Source organism: Salmo salar, chromosome 09 (genome assembly GCF_965601325.2).
Source record: "Salmo salar chromosome 09, fSalSal1, whole genome shotgun sequence".
In the NCBI taxonomy this organism is placed as follows: domain Eukaryota; kingdom Metazoa; phylum Chordata; class Actinopteri; order Salmoniformes; family Salmonidae; genus Salmo; species Salmo salar.
In genome coordinates, this window is record NC_138299.1 from 42,896,675 (window position 1) to 42,921,631 (window position 24,957).

At 41.7% G+C, this 24,957-nt stretch overlaps 1 protein-coding gene across 2 annotated transcripts in view; it reads right to left on the reverse strand.

Annotated features, from left to right (window-relative positions):
* The window catches only part of LOC106575145 (thyrotropin receptor), a 36,824-nt gene that overhangs the window by 4,368 nt on the left and 7,499 nt on the right, over positions 1 to 24,957 (reverse strand). The window contains exons 1-5 of one of the 2 annotated variants that reach the window (XM_082955792.1): positions 20,402 to 20,714; positions 13,517 to 13,594; positions 13,095 to 13,163; positions 12,354 to 12,431; positions 10,829 to 11,017 (exon numbers count right to left, since the gene is read on the reverse strand). In XM_082955792.1, the coding sequence (XP_082811918.1) occupies positions 10,829 to 11,017; positions 12,354 to 12,431; positions 13,095 to 13,162 (335 nt within the window). In that variant the 5' untranslated portion in view covers position 13,163; positions 13,517 to 13,594; positions 20,402 to 20,714. Of the gene's footprint in view, positions 1 to 10,828; positions 11,018 to 12,353; positions 12,432 to 13,094; positions 13,164 to 13,516; positions 13,595 to 20,401; positions 20,715 to 24,957 lie in introns of those variants that run through there. The other variant, XM_045723680.2, reaches the window with a different exon arrangement.

Here is a 24,957-nt window from a genome sequence, read left to right on the forward strand (position 1 = left end):
AGCTCTGTCAGGAGGAATGGGCCAAAACTCACCCAACTTATTGTGGCAAGCTTGTGGAAGACTACCCAAAACATTTGACCCAAGTTAAACAATTTAAAGGAAACGTTACCAAATACTAATTGAGTGTATGTAAACTTCTGACCCACTGGGAATGTGATGAAAGCAATAAAAGCTGAAATAAATCATTCTCTATGACATTTCACATTCTTAAAAAAAAAAGTGGTGATCCTAACTGACCTAAGACAGGGAATTTTTACTAGGACTAAATGTCAGGAATTGTCAAAAACTGAGGTTAAATGTATAGGTGTATGTAAACTTCCGACTTCAACTGTATAATCGATTACTAGAGATTTGATGAAGTAATGATGGAGCTAAATGATTAATAATGTACTAACTTGCGCACGCAGACATAGACGTACATCGGGTGGGAAAATAATAAATACAAGTTTTCTGAGTTGGTCCTCTTTATGGATCATTTGATAAGAGATAAAGTTAACGCTTTAGATGATTGTCTAAATTCTTATGGGATTATTTTCTGTCCAGGTATTACATTTAGAGAAAACTGCCCTTAAAGCCTAAAGAAAAGATGATCTGCTTTTATTACAAGGTGCAAGATCTGGATTTGAGTCAATGGATGTTGATTTAATTTGTTTGACTGCTAATCTATTCCTTTTGCGCATGTGAGAATCTCTGCGGGTAAACGCTTGGACCTTTAATTAAGGCTATTTTTCAGGGAATTGTGTCGTTATTATGTGCCTGACGTTACGACTACAGACAATTGTAAATTGGGTTATTTGCAGGATTTCTTCGTCATTTCAATAGCATTGGGTCTATGGTACTTAATACAATCTGGGTTAAAGATTGTAATTCAACTATTGGTATGTTTTTCTTGGATACATGCGGCCGCCAGTGTTTGATTAAGATATAAACTGAACGTTTTAACAACTTGTTTAGTTCAAATTGAAAGATTCATTTATTCAACATAAATAGCGAGACAATTTCGATTTTGTCCCACTCCTCTTTGCAGATCTTCTCCAAGTCATTAAGGTTTCGAGGCTGATGTTTGGCAACTCGAAACCTTCAGCTCCCTCCACAGATTTTCTATGGGATTAAGGTCTGGAGACTGGCTAGGCCACTCCAGGACCTTAATGTGCTTCTTCTTGAGCCACTCCTTTGTTGCCTTGGCCGTGTGTTTTGGGTCATTCTCATGCTGGAATACCCATCCACAACCCATTTTCAATGCCCTGGCTGAGGGAAGGAGGTTCTCACCCAAGATTTGACGGTACATGGCCCCGTCCATCGTCCCTTTGATGCGGTGAAGTTGTCCTGTCCCCTTAGCAGAAAAACCCCCCCAAAGCATAATGTTTACACCTCCATGTTTGATGGTGGGGATGGTGTTCTTGGGGTCATAGGCAGCATTCCTCCTCCTCCAAACACGGCGAGTTGAGTTGAGGCCAAAGAGCTCCATTTTGGTCTCATCTGACCACAACACTTTCACCAGTTGTCCTCTGAATCATTCAGATGTTCATTGGCAAACTTCAAACGAGCATGTACATGTGCTTTCTTGAGCAGGGGGACCTTGCGGGCACTGCAGGATTTCAGTCCTTCACGGCTTAGAGTGTTAACAATTGTGTTCTTGGTGACTATGGTCCCAGCTGCCTTGAGATCATTGACAAGATCCTTCCGTGTAGTTCTGGGCTGATTCCTCACCGTTCTCATGATCATTGCAACTCCACGAGGTGAGATCTTGCATGGAGCCCCAGGCCGAGGGAGATTGACAGTTCTTTCTGTTTCTTCCATTTGCGAATAATCGCACCAAATGTTGTCACCTTCTCACCAAGCTGCTTGGCGATGGTCTTGTAGCCCATTCCAGCCTTGTGTAGGTCTACAATCTTGTCCCTGACATCCTTGGAGAGCTCTTTGGTCTTGGCCATGGTGGAGAGTTTGGAATCTGATTGATTGATTGCTTCTGTGGACAGGTGTCTTTTATACAGGTAACAAACTGAGATTAGGAGCTCCCAGCTCATTACCTGTATAAAAGACACCTGGGAGCCAGAAATCTTTCTGATTGAGAGGGGTCAAATACTTATTTCCCTCATTAAAATGCAAATCAATTTATAACATTTTTGACATGCGTTTTTCTGGATTTTTTGTTGTTATTCTGTCTCTCACTGTTCAAATAAACCTACCATTAAAATTATAGACTGATCTTTTCTTTGTCAGTGGGCAAACATACAAAATCAGCAGGGGATCCAATACTTTTTTCCCTCACTGTACATGGTCTGCTGGAATAACATATTGAGAATGGTGTTGTATTTACATAACTGAATCAAAGAAGAGACAGTTACCTAAATCTAATGAATTCTAATAATGGGGGAGAGGTTATTGCGATAGAGTTATGCCTACCGAAATGTGTTTGTTTTATTTTTATGGATTGACTGATGTATTTTATATATTTGGCGCATTACATGTTATTTTTAAAGTCTTGGACATTTCATAAGTGTGAATTAGTGGTTAGTGATCATTGGGAGCAATTGATGTAAACTTAACGAGTGCTGACAGAATGTGAATGGTGATATGTTATTAGTGGGGTTTTTAATAGCGCTCTAATGATGTGATATTTTAGTAATTTGAAAAGCTGAGGTTTCAATACAAGGTTAAATGATGAGTAGAGGGATTGAGCCTTGAGATTGTACAAAAGATTACCTGCGGTTGAAAGCGAGCAGGCAGTGGGACATTTGAACTAGATGTATGAGAAACATTCTTTGACAGTTGCTGATTATTGTTGCTTGGTTTTATAGTTTAGGTAACACCAGTGAATTTGAGCAGGAAGTTAATGTATTCTAACATTATAATATGTTTCCATTACGTGAAACAATGTCCTGTCATTATAGATTGGATTGACTTTGAGTTTATTTGTATTTGTACAGGGACAGTGCACATTAGTCACAGTTGTGTGTGTCTGATGGCAGGTTATTCCAGACATGGGAACTTCTCACAGAGAAAGCATATTGACTAAAGGTGCTTTTCCTTAAGGGGACTATACAGTCACATCTCATGGCAGACCTTGTGGACCTGCTTCCCATAGGTTTGGGTTTTCTGTTTAACAAAAGTACTGGGAGGAGGGGGAGCCAGGCCATTTAGGATCTTGAATACAAGACATGCGTCAGTGTACTTTCCAATTCAGGAGTTCATGCTTTCTGAGAATGTAACAGTGATGATGGCTACTGGGCTTCCTATCGAGCCCTTTGAGAGCCTGTTTGCAGACAGACTGAAAGAGTTTCAATGTTGTACCGCAAGCTTGGGCACAACTAGTCCAGCAGTATGTTAAGTGGGGGAGTATCATAGATTTGAAGTACAGTTTTGCTACCTCTGTAGTCAAACAATTTCGTATTTATTGGAAATTAGCTAGGTTGAATTTGGTTATTTGAGTTACATTTTTCATCTGCTTTTTAAAAGAGAGGTTGGAATCAAGTATGATGCCAAGGTACTTAAAATCAGATACCACCTGGAGCTTCTCCCCTGACACATAGACATCTGGCTCAGTGGCATCACTTGTCCTCTTTGTGAGAAACATGCAAACTGTTTTTTTTTACATTGAGATGCAAACATGAGTCCATGAGAGCCACTTTGGAACCTGGACCATTACATTAGTGAGTTATTGTGCAGCTTGTTTTTTGCTCTTTGCATGCACATATGTCACTGTATCATCTGCATACATTTGAACTTCAGACCCAGTACAGACAGAATGCAGATCATTAATGTACAGGCTGAACAGTATTGACCCTTGGGGCATGCCCACATCATCGCTAAGAGTGGGCAACAGTTAGTTTTTATTAAATGCCTGGGTGTCACGTCCTGGCCAGTATAAGGGTTAATTGGTATTGTAGTTTGGTCAGGACGTGGCAGAGGGTATTTGTTTTATGTGGTTAGGGGTGGTGTTTTTCTAAAAAGGGCATTTGATTTAAGTATTCCGGGGTTTTTGGGCACTGTTCCTTGTTTACGTATTTCTATGTTGATCTAGTTAGTTGTATGTCTATGTTTGGTTAATTGGGGTGGACTTCCAATTGAAGGCAGCTGTGTGGTGTTGCCTTTGATTGGAAGTCCAATATTAGTTGGGTGTGTTTGTCTGTTTAATTGTGGGAGATTGTTCCGTGTATAGCATCAAGCCTTACAGGACTGGTTATTGTCGGTGTGTTTCTTTTGTATACGTGTTTATTTTGGGTTTTCCTTCTTTCCATATAATAAAGAAGATGAGTTTACACATACCTGCGGCATTTTGGTCCTCCTTAACCAACGACAACCGTGACACTGGGAACAAATATCACTGATTCCTTACGCTCAGAAATGTACTGTATTTGCGACAGAAAAAAATTAAGTATTACATTTAGTAACTGTACCAGGATAATGTTATATGGTTACGGAAAAGAGAGACCAGTCTTATAATATAATATGGGAGTGAATTGTTAGACTCGGTGGCGAGATACATGTTGCCGTGTCTAAGGGTAGAACATGCTAAATTAAGCGCGCATAAACATTGAGGTAGACTAAAACAAACGATTTAATGATTTGAGGGAGTTCAGTGGATTTATCATTATTATCCGGTTTTGTTTGTCGTTGAAACTTTTGGGTTGCTGAATCGGTGTAGTAGAGGGAATGCTAACAAAATGTTTTGTGTTTTTTTCTGGGAAAATGGGGGTTTCATTGTCTCTCTTTGAAATGTTTCCCGGGGCTATGGTCTTGGAGAGAGCAGGGAGTGAGATTGAGGCCGAAACTACCAAATGAAATAAGGCCTAGCCATTTTTGTGTGTTTTTACCTTAAGGTTTGCAAATACCCACACACAACACACTTGTTATGACTATTTGTTGGTGTTTTTAAAATACTATGTTTGATTTACTGTGTGTTCTATTTCCTTTGGGTTTAGTGAGTTTCCATTTGTCTTAGTGCCAAGGTATCTTAAAGGGGCACACACAGAAATGTTTTTTGTTTTCTGAATTTTAATTAAACACGTGAATTCTTTTCATAAAGAAACGTACTAGAAACCTGGGATACGAGATATATGAAATGTATGTCTTTGAAGGGTTTGTATGACCTCTGACCTCTGTCCTGACTTTCCAGTGTGGTTTGATCACCCTCATTGGAAAGCCATTTGGATAATGAATTTAAGGTCATTTGTAATGTTAATAATTATGATGAAGTTTATAGTTCTTAGCCATATTTGTGATTTGGACCAATGTGAAGAAGGATAGGGCGTTGCCTTTGACTAAGGGCCTTAAGTCTATTTTCCTATGACCGTATTGGTACAATTATTTTTCTTTATGGAGTTCTTAAGGGTAGTGATTTTAATTTGATTTTGTTATTTTAAATTATGTTGTTTTATTTTCTGACCAGTAGTAGTGTTTTTTTTTATACATTTCTCACATGGGGAGTTATGTGTCAAAATGGGGGAGGGAACTGTCCTCTGAGGTTTTGGATTGAAGTTTACACGCCTTGAGTGATATATAGGAGTGTATTGAGTGATATGTGAAGAAGAGTATTTTTGTGTTGTTTGTTCTGTTCTGTTTTGATACAAATCTCACCAGATTAGGTCTGCTGGATTGTTGGGATTTCTCCAGTTGGGTTATAGGTCTAACTTCCTGATCCTGTGGCTCTGCGATGAAGTTGACAGTGTGATGGGGAGTATAAGCCAATTTGCAAAAATACATTTTATAGAATGTGTTGTTATTCTCTTTGACACATGTTTAGACATTGGTATTAAGAATAATTGGTAAAAGTAATTATCATATAGTTAATGCTTGTCTGGATTTCCTGAATCAAAATGTAACTGAACTGAACAGTTTTTCTGATCTGTCCTCTCAAGGTTATCATGAAAGGTGACGTCAGTCAGTGTGTTAATGCATGTAAGAGATAATTGGACCGAAAAGTGTGTGTTCCTCAAAAACCCCTCTAACGGGCTGAAGAAAAGCGACAAAGGCGTTCAATACGGCCCTGTCCGCACCACTTCTACCAAGAGACCTGAGTCCTCAGCCAGCAACCAGTGTACAGCATCCGATCGGAGCTATCAATTGCTTTTCTCTCAGGAGTGTGACAGAAGTCCACGTGGATTGGGCATGGGGAGAAATCTGTTCCAAACGTCTCTTATGTTGCTGGTATACTGGTTGATGAATGGACAAAACATAATGGGTGGTGGCGGCCCAGGTGAGACATTGAAATTGGGACATTATCATGGGCCATCCACTTTGAACTGTAAAGCTATCAGAAGAAGACAATGAAGATGCCAGAAGAGTGAGTGCCTGAAGGGGAGATATCAGGTTGATTGTAGAGTTCTACACACTACATACAATTATAGTCATTTAGATTAAGAATGCATTAAGATATGATCTGTATTATAATCGTGATAAGAAAGTTAATAGTAGAATTATAGAATAATTATACTGGATGCTAATATAAATGTACATTCTGCCAATGTTGATGTGTGTTAAATTGAGGGTTTTTGACTTTGAGTGATAGGACCAATTTGAATCACTGAGCAATGTCATTCTAAATTTGGGTTGGATAATGAATTGGGTTTTTGATTATGATTTGGAAATTGAATGATTTTTAAAACTGAAGGATTGATTTGAGTTTAGTATGATAACCTGTTAGGGACAGGTATAGAGTGGCGCGAATTACAAATACCTCAAAAATGCAAAAACTTCAATTTTTCAAACATATTACTATTTTTCACCATTTTAAAGACAAGACTCTCCTTTATCTAACCACATCGTCCGATTTCAAAAAGGCTTTACAACGAAAGCAAAACATTAGATTATGTCAGGAGAGTACCCAGACAGAAATAATCACACACCCATTTTTCAAGCTACCATATATGTCACAAAAACCAAAACCCCAGCTAAATGCAGCACTAACCTTTGATGATCTTCATTAGATGACACTCCTAGGACATTATGTTATACAATACATGCATGTTTTGTTCAATCAAGTTCATATTTATATCAAAAACCAGCTTTTTACATTAGCATGTTTTGTTCAGAACTAGCATACCCACCGAAAACTTCAGGTGAATTTACTAAATTACTCCCGATAAACGTTGACAAAAAACATAACAATTATTTTAAGAATTATAGATACAGAACTCCTTTATGCAATCGCGGTGTCCGATTTTAAAATAGCTTTTCGGTGAAAGCACATTTAGCAATATTCTGAGTAGATAGCCCGGCCATCACGGCTAGCTATTTTGACACCCACCAAGTTTGGCACTCACCAAACTCAGATTTACTATAAGAAAAATTGGATTACCTTTGCTGTTCTTCGTCAGAATGCACTCCCAGGACTTCAACACCCAATGTTGTTTTGGTTCCAAATAATCCATAGTTATATCCAAATAGCTCCGTTTTGTTCGTGCGTTCAGGTAACTATCCGAAGGGTGACGCGCCGGCGCGTTTTGTGACACAAAATTTCAAAATATTCCATTACCGTACTTCAAAGCATGTCAAACGTTGTTTAAAATCAATTTTTATGCAATTTTTCTCGTAAAATAGCGATAATATTCCAACCGGGAGACATTGTATCCGTTCAAACACTGAAAGAAGAAAATGGAGTCGTCACATGCACGCGCGCACCAGTGCCATTGTCCTCAGAAGTACCACTCTCCAAAACCCCTACTGTTTTTCGCCCAGAGACTGCAGAGTTATCATTCAACATTCTGGCACCTTCTGAGAGCCAATGAAAGCCTTAGAAAATGTCACGTTACAGCAGAGATCCTGTATTTTCGATAAAGAGGCTACAGAAGGCCAAGAAATGGTCAGACAGGGCACTTCCCATATAGAATCTTCTCAGGTTTTGGCCTGCCATATGAGTTCTGTTATACTCACAGACACCATTCAAACAGTTTTAGAAACTTTAGGGTGTTTTCTATCCAAATCTACTAATTATATGCATATTCTAGTTTCTGGGCAGGAGTAATAACCAGATTAAATCAGGTACGTTTTTTATCCGGCCGTGAAAATACTGCCCCCTATCCCTAACAGGTTTTAATAACTATTATGAGTGAAGCAATTCATGTATTATGGATTGATTGTTTTGATTGTTGTTAAGAATTAAATATGTAATATGTTATTAATTAAACACTATTCTCAGCATTCCCTGGTGAATGGAGAGGGTGAACTCTGATCCGGAGAGTGAAACTGATCCTAATCTATTTCGTCTATAGGCATTGCCATATAAGTAGTGGAATCATGATGCTTATCTTGGGTCATGTTCATTAGGCACCAACGGAATACATTTTACTTAAACCAGGAGTCACTACCTGGATTTGTCCAACAAGATATGCTAATTTTGGTTTCCGGGATAGAAATAGTTATTTCCACCATACCATGCTGATCCATTGGAGTGTGATAGATAACTAAAGCTTATTTTATTAAACTCCATTGTTGCATGCACTGCATTAAATATGTGCTTTTCACTGTCTATGAAGATATAGCTTTGAATCTCATAAACTGTATGCATCTTTAGTGTTTCTTCATGGGTTCGTGCAGGTGACTGTGTATCATAACCTCCCCAGACAAATTGGTAGAGTGCTTAGAATAAGTGTTGGAGGTTGAAATGGGAGACAATGCTAAGTTTCTTGGGAGGAGGCTAAGCCAGTGCTATAGCAGCTGGTCATGTGCAGGAACCCATACAATGAGTTATTGCTTTTATGCTTCTTGGTTAATGTAGAATGTATGCATTTTCTACATGTGAATGAATGTTCTTAAATCTCGAAATGTTCTTTTAAGTTGAGAGGACTCTCAAAACGGGGGAATGTGAAAGCAAAATTGCAAGATTATGTTAAAAATACTTTTATTGCATCAAATGGTTGTTTTATTGCAACAGAATAAGGGGTTGTTAGAACGCTCATCTGTGTGTGTTCTACTGAGGATGGGCCTCTGGGAGATTTACCATGTCTTTGGGGATACCGCATTCTGGTGCATGAGTTAATGTTTCTGTTCTATACAGTAATCAGGGAGAGATGGCTCCAGTATGGAGTTGGGGGGGAAGACACTGGTCTCTACACAATGAGTTCTCATCTTTTTTACAGCAGATTCTGTCTGCTGTGAATTATAAGTATCTTTCATACAAATCTTAACCTTGTGACCCATTCCATACATCTGTTGTTGTGTCATGTAAACTGAAGGAGGATGGACTTTGCTATAAAATGCTGTGGCTCAAACCAGCTGGTTGAGTTCTCAGTGATCACCTCCAGGTGTGATTACCGACTAGCTGGTTGAGTTCTCAGTGATCACCTCCAGGGGTGATTACCGACCAGCTGGTTGAGTTCTCAGTGATCACCTCCAGGTGTGATTACCGACCAGCTGGTTGAGTTCTCAGTGATCACCTCCAGGGGTGATTACCGACCAGCAGGTTGAGTTCTCAGTGATCACCTCCAGGGGTGATTACCGACCAGCTGGATGAGTTCTCAGTGATCACCTCCAGGTGTGATTACCGACCAGCTGGTTGAGTTCTCAGTGATCACCTCCAGGGGTGATTACCGACCAGCTGGTTGAGTTCTCAGTGATCACCTCCAGGGGTGATTACCGACCAGCTGGTTGAGTTCTCAGTGATCACCTCCAGGGGTGATTACCGACCAGCTGGTTGAGTTCTCAGTGATCACCTCCAGGGGTGATTACCGACCAGCTGGTTGAGTTCTCAGTGATCACCTCCAGGGGTGATTACCGACCAGCTGGTGGAGTTCTCAGTGATCACCTCCAGGTGTGATTACCGATCAGCTGGTTGAGTTCTCAGTGATCACCTCCAGGTGTGATTACCGACCAGCTGGTTGAGTTCTCAGTGATCACCTCCAGGAGTGATTAAGGACCAGCTCCATTACTGCGCTAATTAAATAATACAGTTTGATTGTTTTGAAGAAATGTTAAAAGTCAATTTTTCTTGATTACAATAATTCCACCACAAATGACTCCTCATTCTTAATGTATAGGAAAAGAGGAGAGGTATATGGATATGGAGAGGCTGGCTCTATAGTAGTCAATGAGCTGGATACATGTTGCTTGATGACACCTTCCTGCATAATGTAAGGTCGGGATAAATAATTCATCCATGGACACTGGGACTTAATGTTTAATTAGAGCAGGGCTGCCCAACCCTTTTCCTGGAGAGCTATTGTCACTTAGTTTTGCTGTTCCAAACCTTATCTAGCACACCTTTCTAACATTCTAATGTTTAACTGGTTGATAAACTGAATCAGGTTAGTTATTACTGATGCTGGATTGAAAATCTACAGGAGTGCAGCTCTCCAGGAAACAGGGTTGGGAAATCCTCATTTAAAGCAACTAACAAAATATGATATCCACACATCCACTGATTTCAAAGGTCAAATAATATGTACGGCAAAAATATAAAAGAGGACTTTTATACACTTTTTCACACATGCTCCCATGTGTGTTTTACTAAAAAACTGTTTTGTAACGTTTAAACCACACTTGACAGCATCTGTAGATCGTAGTGAGTTATTTTAAGAGTTATTTTGTTCTCCCTATTCTGAGTACCCAATTCAGCATCCCCCAACACACACACACACACACACACACACACACACACACACACACACACACACACACACACACACACACACACACACACACACACACACACACACACACACACACACACACAGTGTACACAGACACACACACACACACAGACACATGCACACACACACGTGTACACACAGACACGTGCACACACACACATGTACACACATCGGTGAAAGAAGCGGTAAACAGGAGCGTGGGAAACTGGTCTGTTGTATAAAAGTTATTTATTTCTTACCCTCTCCTCCTCTTCACTTTGCTCAGTCCACAGCAGTGACTGGGGTAGGTGAGCTCAGCACTCTGCAGATGCTGGAAGGCCCTCAGGGGGGGTAGTTTCTTGAGGGCCCAAGTGTTTTTAGCTTTCAGTTTCTGAACAGCCTCCAGACCCATTGTGGGTAAGGAGTTCACTCTCGATTCGGAAACGTCTCTGGGGGGAACAGAAGAGGGGAGCGGAATTCACTTTCTATTCTCAGCTCACAACAAAACCCAACAACAATGATGTGTTTTGGTTGTTTCCAGTTTGAATGTGAAATCTCCTGTGTTTTCCTGCACTTCATTTTTTATTGTTGTACATTTTACCCCTTTTTGTTCCCCAATTGCGTGACATCCAATTGGTAGTTACAGTCTTGTCCCATCGCTGCAACTCCCATACAGACTTGGGAGAGGCGAAGGTCGAGAGCCTTGCATCCTCAGAAACATGACCTTGACATGCCGCACTGCTTCTTGACACACTGCTTGCTTAACCCGGAAGCCAGCCGCACCAATTTGTAGGAAGAAACACCGTACAACTGGCAACCGAAGTCAGCGTGCACTGTGTCCGGCTGCCAAAAGGAGTCGCTAGAGCACGATGGGACAAGGACATCCCAGCCAGTCAAACCCTCCCCTAACCGAGACGACGCTGGGCCGAATGTGTGACGCCTCATGGGTCTCCCTGTCACGGCCACCTGCAACACAGCCCGGGATTAAAACCCAGATCTGTGGTGACAAGTCTAGCACTGCGATGCAGTGCCTTAGACCGCTGCGCCACTTGGGAGGCCACTTCCTGCACTTTTGAATGGAAAACTTTTCAGACAAAGTTGAATAAAAAGGCTCCTGAAAGGGATTAGGGGACTTTGGCACAGTTGCATGGCTTGATGTCTTTCCAACATCTTTCCGATTTCTTAAAACCTCTACGGGATCGGTGTCCCCCCTGCGGGACGGTTGAGCTAACGTAGGCAAATGTGATTAGCATGAGGTTGTAAGTAACAAAACAAATTCCCAGGACATAGACATATCTGATATGGACAGAAAGCATAAATTCTTGTTACTCTAACTGCACTGTCCAATGTACAGTAGCTATTACAATGAAAAAACACCATGCTACTGTTTGAGGAGAGGGCACAATTATGAACTTGAAAATGTATTAATCAACCAATTAGGCATATTTGGGCAGTCTCGATACAACATTTTGAACAGATATGCAATGGTTCATTGGATCAGTCTAAAACGTTGCACATACACTGCTGCCATCTAGTGGCCAAAATAAAAATGACGCCTGGGCTGGAATAATACATTATTGCATTTCTCTTGCATTTAAAAGATGATGGTACCAGATCTAATGTGTTATATTCTCCTACATTAATTTCACATTTCCACAAACTTCAAAGTGTTTCCTTTCAAATGGTATCAAGAATATGCATATTCTTGCTTCAGGTCATTTTAGGCGAAAATTGAAAAAAATGGTCGGATCCTTAAGAGGTCAAGAGTAAAAGCCTTTCACTCACAGAAGAGTTGGCCCGCTGATCACGCCAGAAAATGTCCTCTCGTCCAACCGCACCAGATCCACATTCCTATAGAGGTACCTAAATAGAAAAGATGGACAGAACGTGAAAGAGAGGAGAAGAGTGTAGAATGGAAGAAAGGGTTATTAATGTAATGGAGAGAAGAACAGCTTCTGCTAAGCTAATACTGCTAAGCTAATACTGCTAAGTTAGCACACTGATGCCGGCTTCACAAAGACAGTGAGAGTAAACAGTTGTGTCACACTTTACTTAAAGCCTGCAGTTATAATAATTTATAACCCCTGCCATTATAATGCTTTATAACTCCTGCAGTTATAATGCTTTATAACCCCTGCTGTTATAATTCTTTATAACCCCTGCCATGATAATGCTTTATAACCCCTGTCATGATAATGCTTTATAACCCCTGCCTTTAAACCAATAGTTTTATTTCTGCCAGTAAGAGTTTCTGTCAGTAAAATACTCAGGCAAATTGTCTAAAGAGATCTCCAGATAGTCTTTTTCATATCCCCCCCCCCCCCTCCCCTTCCGCAAATCACATTGTCACTACTCACCTCTTCACCATGCTAGCTGTTGTGTGCTGAGCGTTCTGGCACAATAATAGTTGCCATGCATCACCCAGGTGGGTGCCACACATAGGTGAGATTCCCCGTTACTATTTAAAGTACAGTTGGTTGAAAGGCGCTATATGCATCCATTAGTATTACTACTATTACTACATACACTTCCTCCAGTCTGGTTCCATTGAAGGCGTAGGGTTGGATGTCCGTCAGACCGTTGCTGTTCAGCATCCTGCCAAACAACACAGCAGCTAATGGGGATCCATAATAAATACAAATACAAATACAGGTGTTGACTAGAGTTACAGCATCGTCTTTCATCTTCCTAGTTTCTTCTGTTACATACACAGCCATCTGGCCAGAGAGATATACTGTAGCTAGGTTGCACTGACCTGTTAAACCCTGACATGATGTAATAGTAATTCTCTGAGAGAACATTTGTGATACCACCTACTAGGACAGAGCTGTTGAGTTGGTATGTTAACGACCAGAGGAAATGGATCATCAAATAGGCCAAGCTCCAATCATACACATAGTATGTACAGCAGACTCAAAACCAGATTAAACAATCCACAGTTCACTTACAGGGTGATTTCATTCTCTGAGATCCCATTGAATGAGTTGGCAGGAATTTCTCTGATGAAGAGGTTATCCACAATTTCCCTGAGATAGAGAGAGAAAGAGAGAGAGATAGAGAGGGAGAGAGAGAGAGAGAGAGAGAGAGAAAGAGAGAGATAGAGAGAGAGAGAAAGAGAGAGAGAGAGAGAGAGAGAGAGAGAGAGAGAGAGAGAGAGAGAGAGAGAGAGAGAGAGAGAAATGACGAATGACATACAATCAATGTCTGTTGGTGAATGTCTGTTCTGATTATTATCTACCAGTCCCAATGGCCAATCTTTATTGAGCTAGTAATGCAACAATGTTATTGATGCAATGACTGGAAACATTGTTTTAAATCACTGGCTCAACTACAGATTCTATTCTTTCACAAAGAGGAAATTCCATGGTGGACGGTGAACAGAGGGGGGATAGAGCTTGGAATTAGAATAGTAGAATGGTCATCAACCTACTTATGACGGGATAAATGTGGCGGCAGGTAGCCTAGCCCCAAGCCGACTAGGTAAAAAATCTCTCCTGTAAGTCGCTCTGGATAAGAACATCCGCTAAATGACTAAAGTGTAAATAAAGGTCAGCCATTTTGGTCAACCATGGTTTTTTCAAATGCACTCTGTTTGTTAGCTAGCTTGCCAGACAGTTTTAGGATCATAACATTTTGCACGTCGGAAAAGAGTAGGCTACCTTCGCTTCAATTAGCTCAATTAGCTGTATAAACTATATTTATATTATATGACAATATTAAGTTGACAATAATTATATTATACCACTTCTGATACATCACTTTTATTCTCCTGCATAGTAAAATCAGGATTATGCCTCTACTGCCATTCATTCCAACTTGACCTGTTTGGATTTCTCCCTGACCAATATGAGGGTTTATGACATAGCCCCTCTAGTAATTTAATAGGATCTCTACGGGATAGAGATACTCCTGGGTCTCAGCACCACGGCCTTTATTTTACCTGTCTACAATTGGCTTAAGTGGCTGGAGTAGCAAGACATTAAGACATCGGGTCTAGAGGTTGACACAATGGGAGTAAAAATAGAATTCTTGTAAAAAAAAAAATCCCGTATGGTCATGATCCCGCAACAGGTCTATACTTTCTTGTCCGTCCAGATAAAAATCACTCCCATCCCATCAGAAATAACTTTCTCTGTAGCTGCTCCTCTGTCCCCGCTCTGCGTGCAGAATCAAGAACCAAGACTGTTCTCAGAGCAGATCTGGTTGTAGCTAGATACATTAAGTTCAAGTGGCGTCGTGGACAATTTTGACATTTTAGCTAGCCCTAACCCTTTTCTTAACCTTAACCTAATGATCCTAACCTGCTGCGTATGTTCTCCTAACCTGCTAGCAAGATGCTAATCAAAACCGGCAGACCCTGACAGAATAGTGAGTAACCATAGCAACTGCTCTGTTTGGCTGCTGCTCACTAATCACAAGACAGTAGCCTGCCCTGCACACACAGCTGATAACAAACACATTACCAGATTTTGGCAATGAAGGCAGCCCTCTTATACTTACTCAGTCAGATGAACTCATGATATGGACATGTGCAATTGTCTCCGAGTGCATTTCGAAGGAACAATTAGGCTTGACCGGCAACGTTGTTGGTATTAGAACAGCTAGCTACGCCGCTTCAGGGCGCTGTTACTTGATTAAACCGCTGCTGCGTACTCGGTTCCTTCATGCCAAAGACAACTGTAATACATTTTGTTAAAACATTACTCTTTCTTTGAAATGTCTTTAATGTTAGTGATGGGTCCTTGGCTGCAACAAGACGCTGCAACATTCACTGACGTAAATTAGTGACCGGCTATAACTTGAGTGAGGAGCGAGAGTGAGCCGAAGGAAGGGGAGGGGGGAAATTACCATTATTTTTTTTTTTCGATTTGTATTAAATCCACTATATTAGGCCTACACAGTTAATTTGTTTAAAAAAAATGCTCCACACATGACATACAGTATTTCTACACCCCCCCATACAGTATTTCTACACCCCCATACAGTATTTCTACACCCCCATACAGTATTTCTACATCCCCCCATACAGTATTTCTACATCCCCCCATACAGTATTTCTACAACCCCCCATACAGTATTTCTACACCCCCATACAGTATTTCTACATCCCCCCATACAGTATTTCTATATCCCCCCCATACAGTATTTCTACACCCCCCATACAGTATTTCTACATCCCCCCCCATACAGTATTTCTACATCCCCCGCATACAGTATTTCTACACCCCATACAGTATTTCTACATCCCCCCATACAGTATTTCTACACCCCATACAGTATTTCTACATCCCCCCCCATACAGTATTTCTACACCCCATACAGTATTTCTACATCCCCCCATACAGTATTTCAACACCCCCATACAGTATTTCTATATCCCCCCCATACAGTATTTCTACACCCCCCATACAGTATTTCTACATCCCCCCCATACAGTATTTCTACATCCCCCCCATACAGTATTTCTACACCCCCCCATACAGTATTTCTACACCCCCATACAGTATTTCTACATCCTCCCATACAGTATTTCTACATCCCCCCATACAGTATTTCGACACCCCCCATACAGTATTTCTACACCCCCATACAGTATTTATACATCCCCCCATACAGTATTTCTACACCCCATACAGTATTTCTACATCCCCCCATACAGTATTTCTACATCCCCCCATACAGTATTTCTACATCCCCCCATACAGTATTTCTACACCCCCATACAGTATTTCTACATCCCCCATACAGTATTTCTACACCCCATACAGTATTTCTACATCCCCCCCATACAGTATTTCTACACCCCATACAGTATTTCTACATCCCCCCCATACAGTATTTCTACACCCCATGCAGTATTTCTACATCCCCCCCATACAGTATATCTACACCCCAGACAGTATTTCTACATCCCCCCATACAGTATTTCTACACCCCATACAGTATTTCTACATCCCCCCACACAGTATTTCTACACCCCCATACAGTATTTCTACAACCCCCCATACAGTATTTCGACCCCCCCCCCCCCCCCCTCAGTTTATAACTATTCCTGTACTGCCCATTACTGTGGACTGATGATCCTGCCATCTCCTATCCCGATCTTGAATCTAAAACTTCACACGGATGGGGACCATACTGTTAGGTGATGGGGACTATACTGTTAGGTGATGGGGACCATAATGTTAGGTGATGGGGACCATACTGTTAGGTGATGGGGACTATACTGTTAGGTGATGGGGACCATACTGTTAGGTGATGGGGACTATACTGTTAGGTGATGGGGACTATGCTGTTAGGTGATGGGGACCTTAATGTTAGGTGATGGGGACTATACTGTTAGGTGATGGGGACTATACTGTTAGGTGATGGGGACCATACTGTTAGGTGATGGGGACCATACTGTTAGGTGATGGGGACCATACTGTTAGGTGATGGGGACCATAATGTTAGGTGATGGGGACCATACTGTTAGGTGATGGGGACTATACTGTTAGGTGATGGGGACTATGCTGTAAGGTGATGGGGACCATACTGTTAGGTGATGGGGACTATACTGTTAGGTGATGGGGACTATACTGTTAGGTGATGGGGACCATACTGTTAGGTGATGGGGACCATACTGTTAGGTGATGGGGACTATGCTGTTAGGTGATGGGGACCTTAATGTTAGGTGATGGGGACTATACTGTTAGGTGATGGGGACTATACTGTTAGGTGATGGGGACTATACTGTTAGGTGATGGGGACCATACTGTTAGGTGATGGGGACCATACTGTTAGGTGATGGGGACTATACTGTTAGGTGATGGGGACTATGCTGTAAGGTGATGGGGACCATACTGTTAGGTGATGGGGACTATACTGTTAGGTGATGGGGACTATACTGTTAGGTGATGGGGACCATACTGTTAGGTGATGGGGACCATACTGTTAGGTGATGGGGACTATGCTGTTAGGTGATGGGGACCTTAATGTTAGGTGATGGGGACTATACTGTTAGGTGATGGGGACTATACTGTTAGGTGATGGGGACTATACTGTTAGGTGATGGGGACCATACTGTTAGGTGATGGGGACCATACTATTAGGTGATGGGGACCATAATGTTAGGTGATGGGGACCATACTGTTAGGTGATGGGGACTAAGCTGTTAGGTGATGGGGACTATGCTGTAAGGTGATGGGGACCATACTGTTAGGTGATGGGGACCATACTGTTAGGTGATGGGGACCATACTGTTCGGTGATGGGGACCATAATGTTAGATGATGGGGACTATACAGTTAGATGATGGGGACCATACTGTTAGGTGATGGTGACCATACTGTTAGGTGATGGGGACTATACTGTTAGGTGATGGGGACCATACTGTTAGGTGATGGGGACCATAATGTTAGGTGATGGGGACCATAATGTTAGGTGATGGGGACCATACTGTTAGGTGATGGGGACCATACTGTTAGGTGATGGGGACCATACTGTTAGGTGATGGGGACTATACTGTTAGGTGATGGGGACCATATTGTTAGGTGATGGGGACCATAATGTTAGTTATGGGGACTATACTGTTAGGTGATGGGGACTATGCTGTTAGGTGATGGGGACCATAATGTTAGGTGATGGGGACCATACTGTTAGGTGATGGGGACCATACTGTTAGGTGATGGGGACTATGCTGTTAGGTGATGGGGACCATACTGTTAGGTGATGGGGACTATACTGTTAGGTGATGGGGACTATACTGTTAGGTGATGGGGACCATATTGTTAGGTGATGGGGACCATAATGTTAGTTATGGGGACTATACTGTTAGGTGATGGGGACTATGCTGTTAGGTGATGGGGACCATAATGTTAGGTGATGGGGACCATAATGTTAGTGATGGGGACTATACTGTTAGGTGATGGGGACCATACTGTTAGGTGATGGGGACTATGCTGTTAGGTGATGGGGACCATACTGTTAGGTGATGGGGACCATACTGTTAGGTGATGGGGACCATATTGTTAGGTGATGGGGACCATACTGTTATGTGATGGGGACCATACTGTTAGGTGATGGAGACTAAGCTGTTAGTGATGGGGACCATACTGTTAGGTGATGGTGACCATACTGTTAGGTGATGGGGACTAAGCTGTTAGTGATGGGGACCATACTGTTAGGTGATGGGGACCATACTGTTAGGTGATGGGGACCATACTGTTAGATGATGGGGACCATACTGTTAGATGATGGGGACCATACTGTTAGGTGATGGGGACCATAATGTTAGGTGATGGGGACCGCACTGTTAGGTGATGGGGACCGTACTGTTAGGTGATGGGGACCATACTGTTAGTAATGGGGACTATAGTCTAATAATAACAAGATGATACCTTTTATTGATAATTCATTTCCTATAAATAACCCTTTCTTCTGATCCCCATCATTTGTCTCATCGCAGAACTCTACCTATCTCTGTCTGCATGCGGTTCACACACACACCACACACACACACACACCACACACACACACAGACACACACACACACACACACACACACACACACACACACACACACACACACACACACACACACACACACACACACACACACACACACACAGAGAGAGACAGATAGACAGACAGCCATTCACATTAAGGGAAAAAACAGCGCACAAAGGCTGGGCAATTAAATGTCCATTTGGGCAGTTTTTCTCAATGGAGAAGATTATGTGTTGATATTTTTCCCTTTCATTTCTTATGTTAGCAAGGACAGAACATTTGAGTCATGTTCTACTGAAAGCGTGGTGGTGGTGGTGGTGATGGGGGTGGTGGTGATGATGGGGATGGTGTTGATGGGGGTGATGGCAGTGATGATGGGGGTGGTGGTGGTGGTGATGATGGGGTGGTGGTGGGGATGATGGGGTGGTTTTGATGGGGGTGACGGCGGTGATGATGGGGGTGGTGGTGGTGATGATGGGGATGATGGGGATGGTGGTGGTGATGATGGGGATGGTGGCAGTCATGTTGGGGTTGGTGGTGATGGTGACGATGGTGGTGATGTTGGGGGTGGGGATGTTGGGGTTGGTGGTGGTGGTGATCATGGGGGAGACGGTGGTGGTGATGATGGAGGTGGTGATGGTGTTGGTGGGGGGGATGGCGGTGATGATGGGTGTGGTAGTGGTGATGATGGGGATGGTGGCGGTGATGATGGGGTGGTGGCGGTGATGATGGGGTTGTGGTGGTGGGGTTGGTATTGGTGGTTGTGTTGGTGGTGGGGTTGGTGGTGGTTGTGATGATGGGGTGGTGGTGGTGGTGATGGTGGTTGTGATGGTAGTGATGATGATTGGGGGGGTGATGGTGGTGATGTTGGTGGGGGTGGTGGTTGTGATGGTGGTAATGATGGGAGTGGTGATGATGGGGGTGGTGATGATGGTGGTGATGGTGATGATGGTATTGGTGGTGATGATGGTGATGGTGGTGATGATGGTGATGGTATTGGTGGTGATGATGGTTAAGGTGATGATGGTGGTGATGATGATGGTATTGGTGGTGATGATGGTGGTGATGATGGTGATGGTGGTGATGATGGTGGTGATGATGGTGAGGATGGTATTGGTGGTAATGATGGTGGTGATGATGGTGATGGTACTGGTGGTGGTGGTGTTGATGGTGGTGGTGGTGATGATGGTATTGGTGGTGATGATGGTGGTGATGGTGGTGGTGATGGTGGTGATATTGGTGGTGGTGATGGTGGTGGTGGTGGTCGTGGTGGTGGTGATGATAATTGGGGTGGTGGTGTGGGGGTGATATAATAGAAAAGCTCAGCCGAAAGGACCAAACACTTACAAGATGAAGTCGTCCTGGCTGGAACGGATCTGGCCCAGAGCAGGGAAGGAGGGCAGGCCAGTGTTGAAGATACCCCTGCAGTGGAACAAATACTGTATCAGTCTCCATCAGGGCTAGGCTACCCATAGAGATCCAATATAAACCAAGATGGCCGTGGTGTAGTCGCCCGGATGACAATTTCCATTCTAGGGTTTTATCTAGTGTTCTGTGAGTCAACCCTACAGGTATGACCAAGGTCTTGGAGTGACACGGCAGGGTTTATTTACAAACGAGCACCATGCACACGTAACTCTGCTAATGACTTACCAACTGAGCTAATAAAATCCACCTAACTGGGCATGCAAGCTCAAGCTAATAACTTCACATTAATTATCTCTAGCACCATATACCCAGTTTCTCCATCGATAAAAAAAAGTGATTGTCTACATTATGTACAAAAAATATGGTAAAAAAAAAAAAAAACGACAAGACTGCGAAACAACATTTTATTTAACAAACTCCCTTGCACTGACTCTACGCACACACACTGGTCTCTACCCATACTATCACACATACTTACATTTTTTTATGTGAATAAGGTCCGAAGCTGCCATGACAGTTAATGGTTGCATCAAAATAGATTCTTAGTCAACTTACCTGGTAAAATAAGGGTAAATAAATTAAATGAAATAATTTCCCCCACTTACAGGTACTTTAAGTTTGTGAGGTCCTTGAATGCCTCTGGGTCAATGTAAGACAGGCTCCTGATACTCCTTATTTCTCTGTGACAAACACACACACACACACACACACACACACACACACACACACACACACACACACACACACACACACACACACACACAACATTCACCACATACAGTGCCTTGCAAAAGTATTCACCTCCCTTGGCATTTTTCCTATTATGTTGCCTTACAACCTGGAATTAAAATTGATTTTTGGGGGGGTTTGTATCATTTGATTTACACAACATGCAAACCACTTTGAAGATGGAATATATTTCTTATTGTGAAACAAACAAGACATAAGACAAAGAAACTGAAAACTTGAGCGTTCATAACTATTCACCCTCCAAAGTCAATACTTTGTAGAGACACCTTTTTGCAGCAATTACAGCTACAAGTCTCTTGGGATATATCTCTATCAGCTTGGTACTTCAAGCCACTGGGATTTTGCCCATTCTTCAATTCAAAACTGCTCCAGCTCCTTCAAGTTGGATGAGCTCCTGCTGGTGTACAGCAATCTTTAAGTCATACCACAGATTCTCAATTGGATTGAAGTCTGGGCTTTGACTTGGCCATTCAAGACAATTAAATGTTTCCCCTTAAACCACTCGAGTGTTTCTTTAGCAGTATGCTTAGGGTCATTGTCCTGCTGGAAGGTGAACCTCCGTCCCAGTCTCAAATCTCTGGAAGACTGAAACAGGTTTCCCTCAAGAATTTCCTTGTATTTAGCGCCATCCATCAATCCTTCAATTCTGACCAGTTTCCCAGTCCCTGCCAATGAAAAACATCTCCACAGCATGATGCTGCCACCACCATGCTTCACTGTGGGGATGGTGTTCTCAGGGTGATGAGAGGTGTTGGGTTTGTGCCAGACTTAGTGTTTTCCTTGATGTCCAATAAGCAATTTTTTTGTCTCATCTGACAAGAGTACCTTCTTCCATATGCTGGGGAGTCTTCCACATGCCTTTTGGCGAACACCAAACGTGTTTGCTTATTTTTTTCTTTAAGCAATGGCTTTTTTCTGGCCACTCCTCCCTAAAGCCCAGCCCTGTGGAGTGTACGGCTTAAAGTGGTCCTATGGACAGATACTCCAATCTCCACTGTGGAGCTTTGCAGCTCCTTCAGGGTTATCTTTGGTCTCTTTGTTGCCTCTCTGATTAATGCCCTCCTAGCCTGGTCCATGAGTTTTGGTGGGCGGCCTTCTCTTGGCAGGTTTGTTGCGTCATATTCTTTCCACTTTTTAGTAATGGATTTAATGGTGCTCCGTGGGATTTTCAAAGTTTCTGTTATTTTTTTTATAACCCAACCCTGATCTGTACTTCTCCACAACTTTGTCCCTGACCTGTTTGGAGAGCTCCTTGGTCTTCATGGTGCCGCTTGCTTGGTAGTGTTGCTGACTCTGGGACCTTTCAGAACAGATGTATATATACTGAGATCATGTGACAGATCATGTGACACTTAGATTGCACACAGGTGGACGGTATTTAATTAATTATGTGACTTCTAAAGGTAATTGGTTGCACCAGATCTTATTTAGGGGCTTCATAGCAAAGGGGGTGAATACATACAGAAGCACCACTTTTCCGTTTTTGTTTTTTTATGATTTTTTAAAAAAAAAGTCTTTTTTTCATTTCACTTCACCAATTTTGACTATTTTGTGTATGTCCATTACATGAAATCCAAATAAAAATCAATTTAAATTACAGGTTGTAATGCAACAAAATAGGAAAAACGCCAAGAGGGGTGAATACTTTTGCAAGGCAATGTATGCTGCTGCTATAGCTCAGTCTATTGTCAATCCTGTTGCCACCTATATTTACATATCTTCCTTAATTACCTCGTACCCCTGCACATCAACTCGGCACTAGTACTCCCTGTATACAGTGGTGTAAAGTAATTAAGTAAAAATAATTTCAAGTACTACTTAAGATATTTTTGGGGGTATTTGTACTTTACTATTCATATTTTTTACAACTTTAACTTTTATGTCACTACATTCCTGAAGAAAATAATGTACTTTTTACTACTTACATTTTCCCTGACACGCAAAAGTACTTGTTACATTTTGAAGGTTTAGCAGGACAGGAAAGGGGTCTAATTCACACACGTATCAAGAGAACATCCCTGGTCATCCCTATTGCCTCTGATCTGGCAGACTCACTAAACACATGCTTTGTTTGTAAATTATGTCTGACTGTTGGAGTGTGCCCCTGGCTATCTGTAAATGATGTCTGAGTGTTGTAGTGTTCCCTTGGCTATCTGTAAATAAATAGAAACTAGACAATGGTGCCGTCTGGTTTGTTTAATATAAGGAAGTTGATATGATTTATACTTGTACTTTTACTTTTGATACTTAAGTATATTTAAAACCAAATACTTTTAGACTTTTGACTCATGTAGTATTTTACTGGACGACTTTTACGGTACTTGAGTCATTTTCTATTAAGGTATCTTTACTTTTACTGAAGTATGACAATTGGGTACTTTTTCCACCACTGCATGTATATAGTCATGTTATTACCTCGTACCCCTGCACATTGACTCAGTACTGGTACTCCCTGTATATTACCATGTTATTACCTCATATCCCTGCACATCGACTCGGTACTGGTACTCACTGTATATAGCCATGGTATTACCTCGTATCCCTGCACATTGACTCGCAGTGGTGGAAAAAGTACCCAATTGTCGTACTTGAGTAAACGCAAAGATACCTTGAAGGAAAATGACTCAAGTAAAAGTGAAAGTCACCCAGTAAAATACTACTTTAGAAAAAGTCAAAGTATTTGGTTTTAAATATACTTAATTATCAAATGTAAAAGTATAAATAATTTCTATTTCCTTATATTAAGCAAACCAGACGGCATGAGTTTCTTGTTTTTTTAAATTTACGGATAGCCAGGGACACAGTTCAACAGTCAGACATAATTTACAAACGAAGCATTTGTGTTTAGTGAGTCTGCCAGATCAGAGGCAGTAGGGATGACCAGGGATGTGCTCTTGATAAGTGTGTGAATTAGACAATTTTCCTGTCCTGCTAAGCATTCGTATACCTGCACATCATCTCAGTACTGGTACTCCCTGTATATAGCCATGTTATTACCTGGTACTCCCTGTATATAGCCATGTTATTACCTGGTACTCCCTGTATATAGCCATGTTATTACCTGGTACTCCCTATATATATAGCCATGTTATTACCTGGTACTCCCTGTACATAGCCATGTTATTACCTGGTACTCCCTGTATATAGCCATGTTATTACCTGGTACTTCCTGTATATAACCATGTTATTACCTGGTACTCCCTGTATATAGCCATGTTATTACCTGGTACTCCCTATATATATAGCCATGTTATTACCTGGTACTCCCTGTACATAGCCATGTTATTACCTGGTACTCCCTGTATATAGCCATGTTATTACCTGGTACTTCCTGTATATAGCCATTTTATTTTCGTTATTGTTATTCACTGTGTATTTATTCCTGGTGTTTCTATTTTTATTTGTTTCATCTTTATCTTTAACTCTGCGTTGTTGGAAGGGGACCCGTATTGCCTGACGACTCAAACTGAATTAATCTGCTGCACTATCATCCGCTAAATACTTCAGTCTGAGGCTGACGTCATTTAAGTTGTTTGTGGTGACGTCAGAATAAGGGGCGTTGTACACATAGAATTAGGAATTAGAATACTAATAATGAGTAATTGAATAGGATCTCTATGGTTGTACAAAACAAAGTCATCAGCGATTGGATCATTTCTAACCAATTAGAGTATCAAAGCCAATGACACATTTCTAAAACAGTGTTTCACCCACGTACGTTTTGG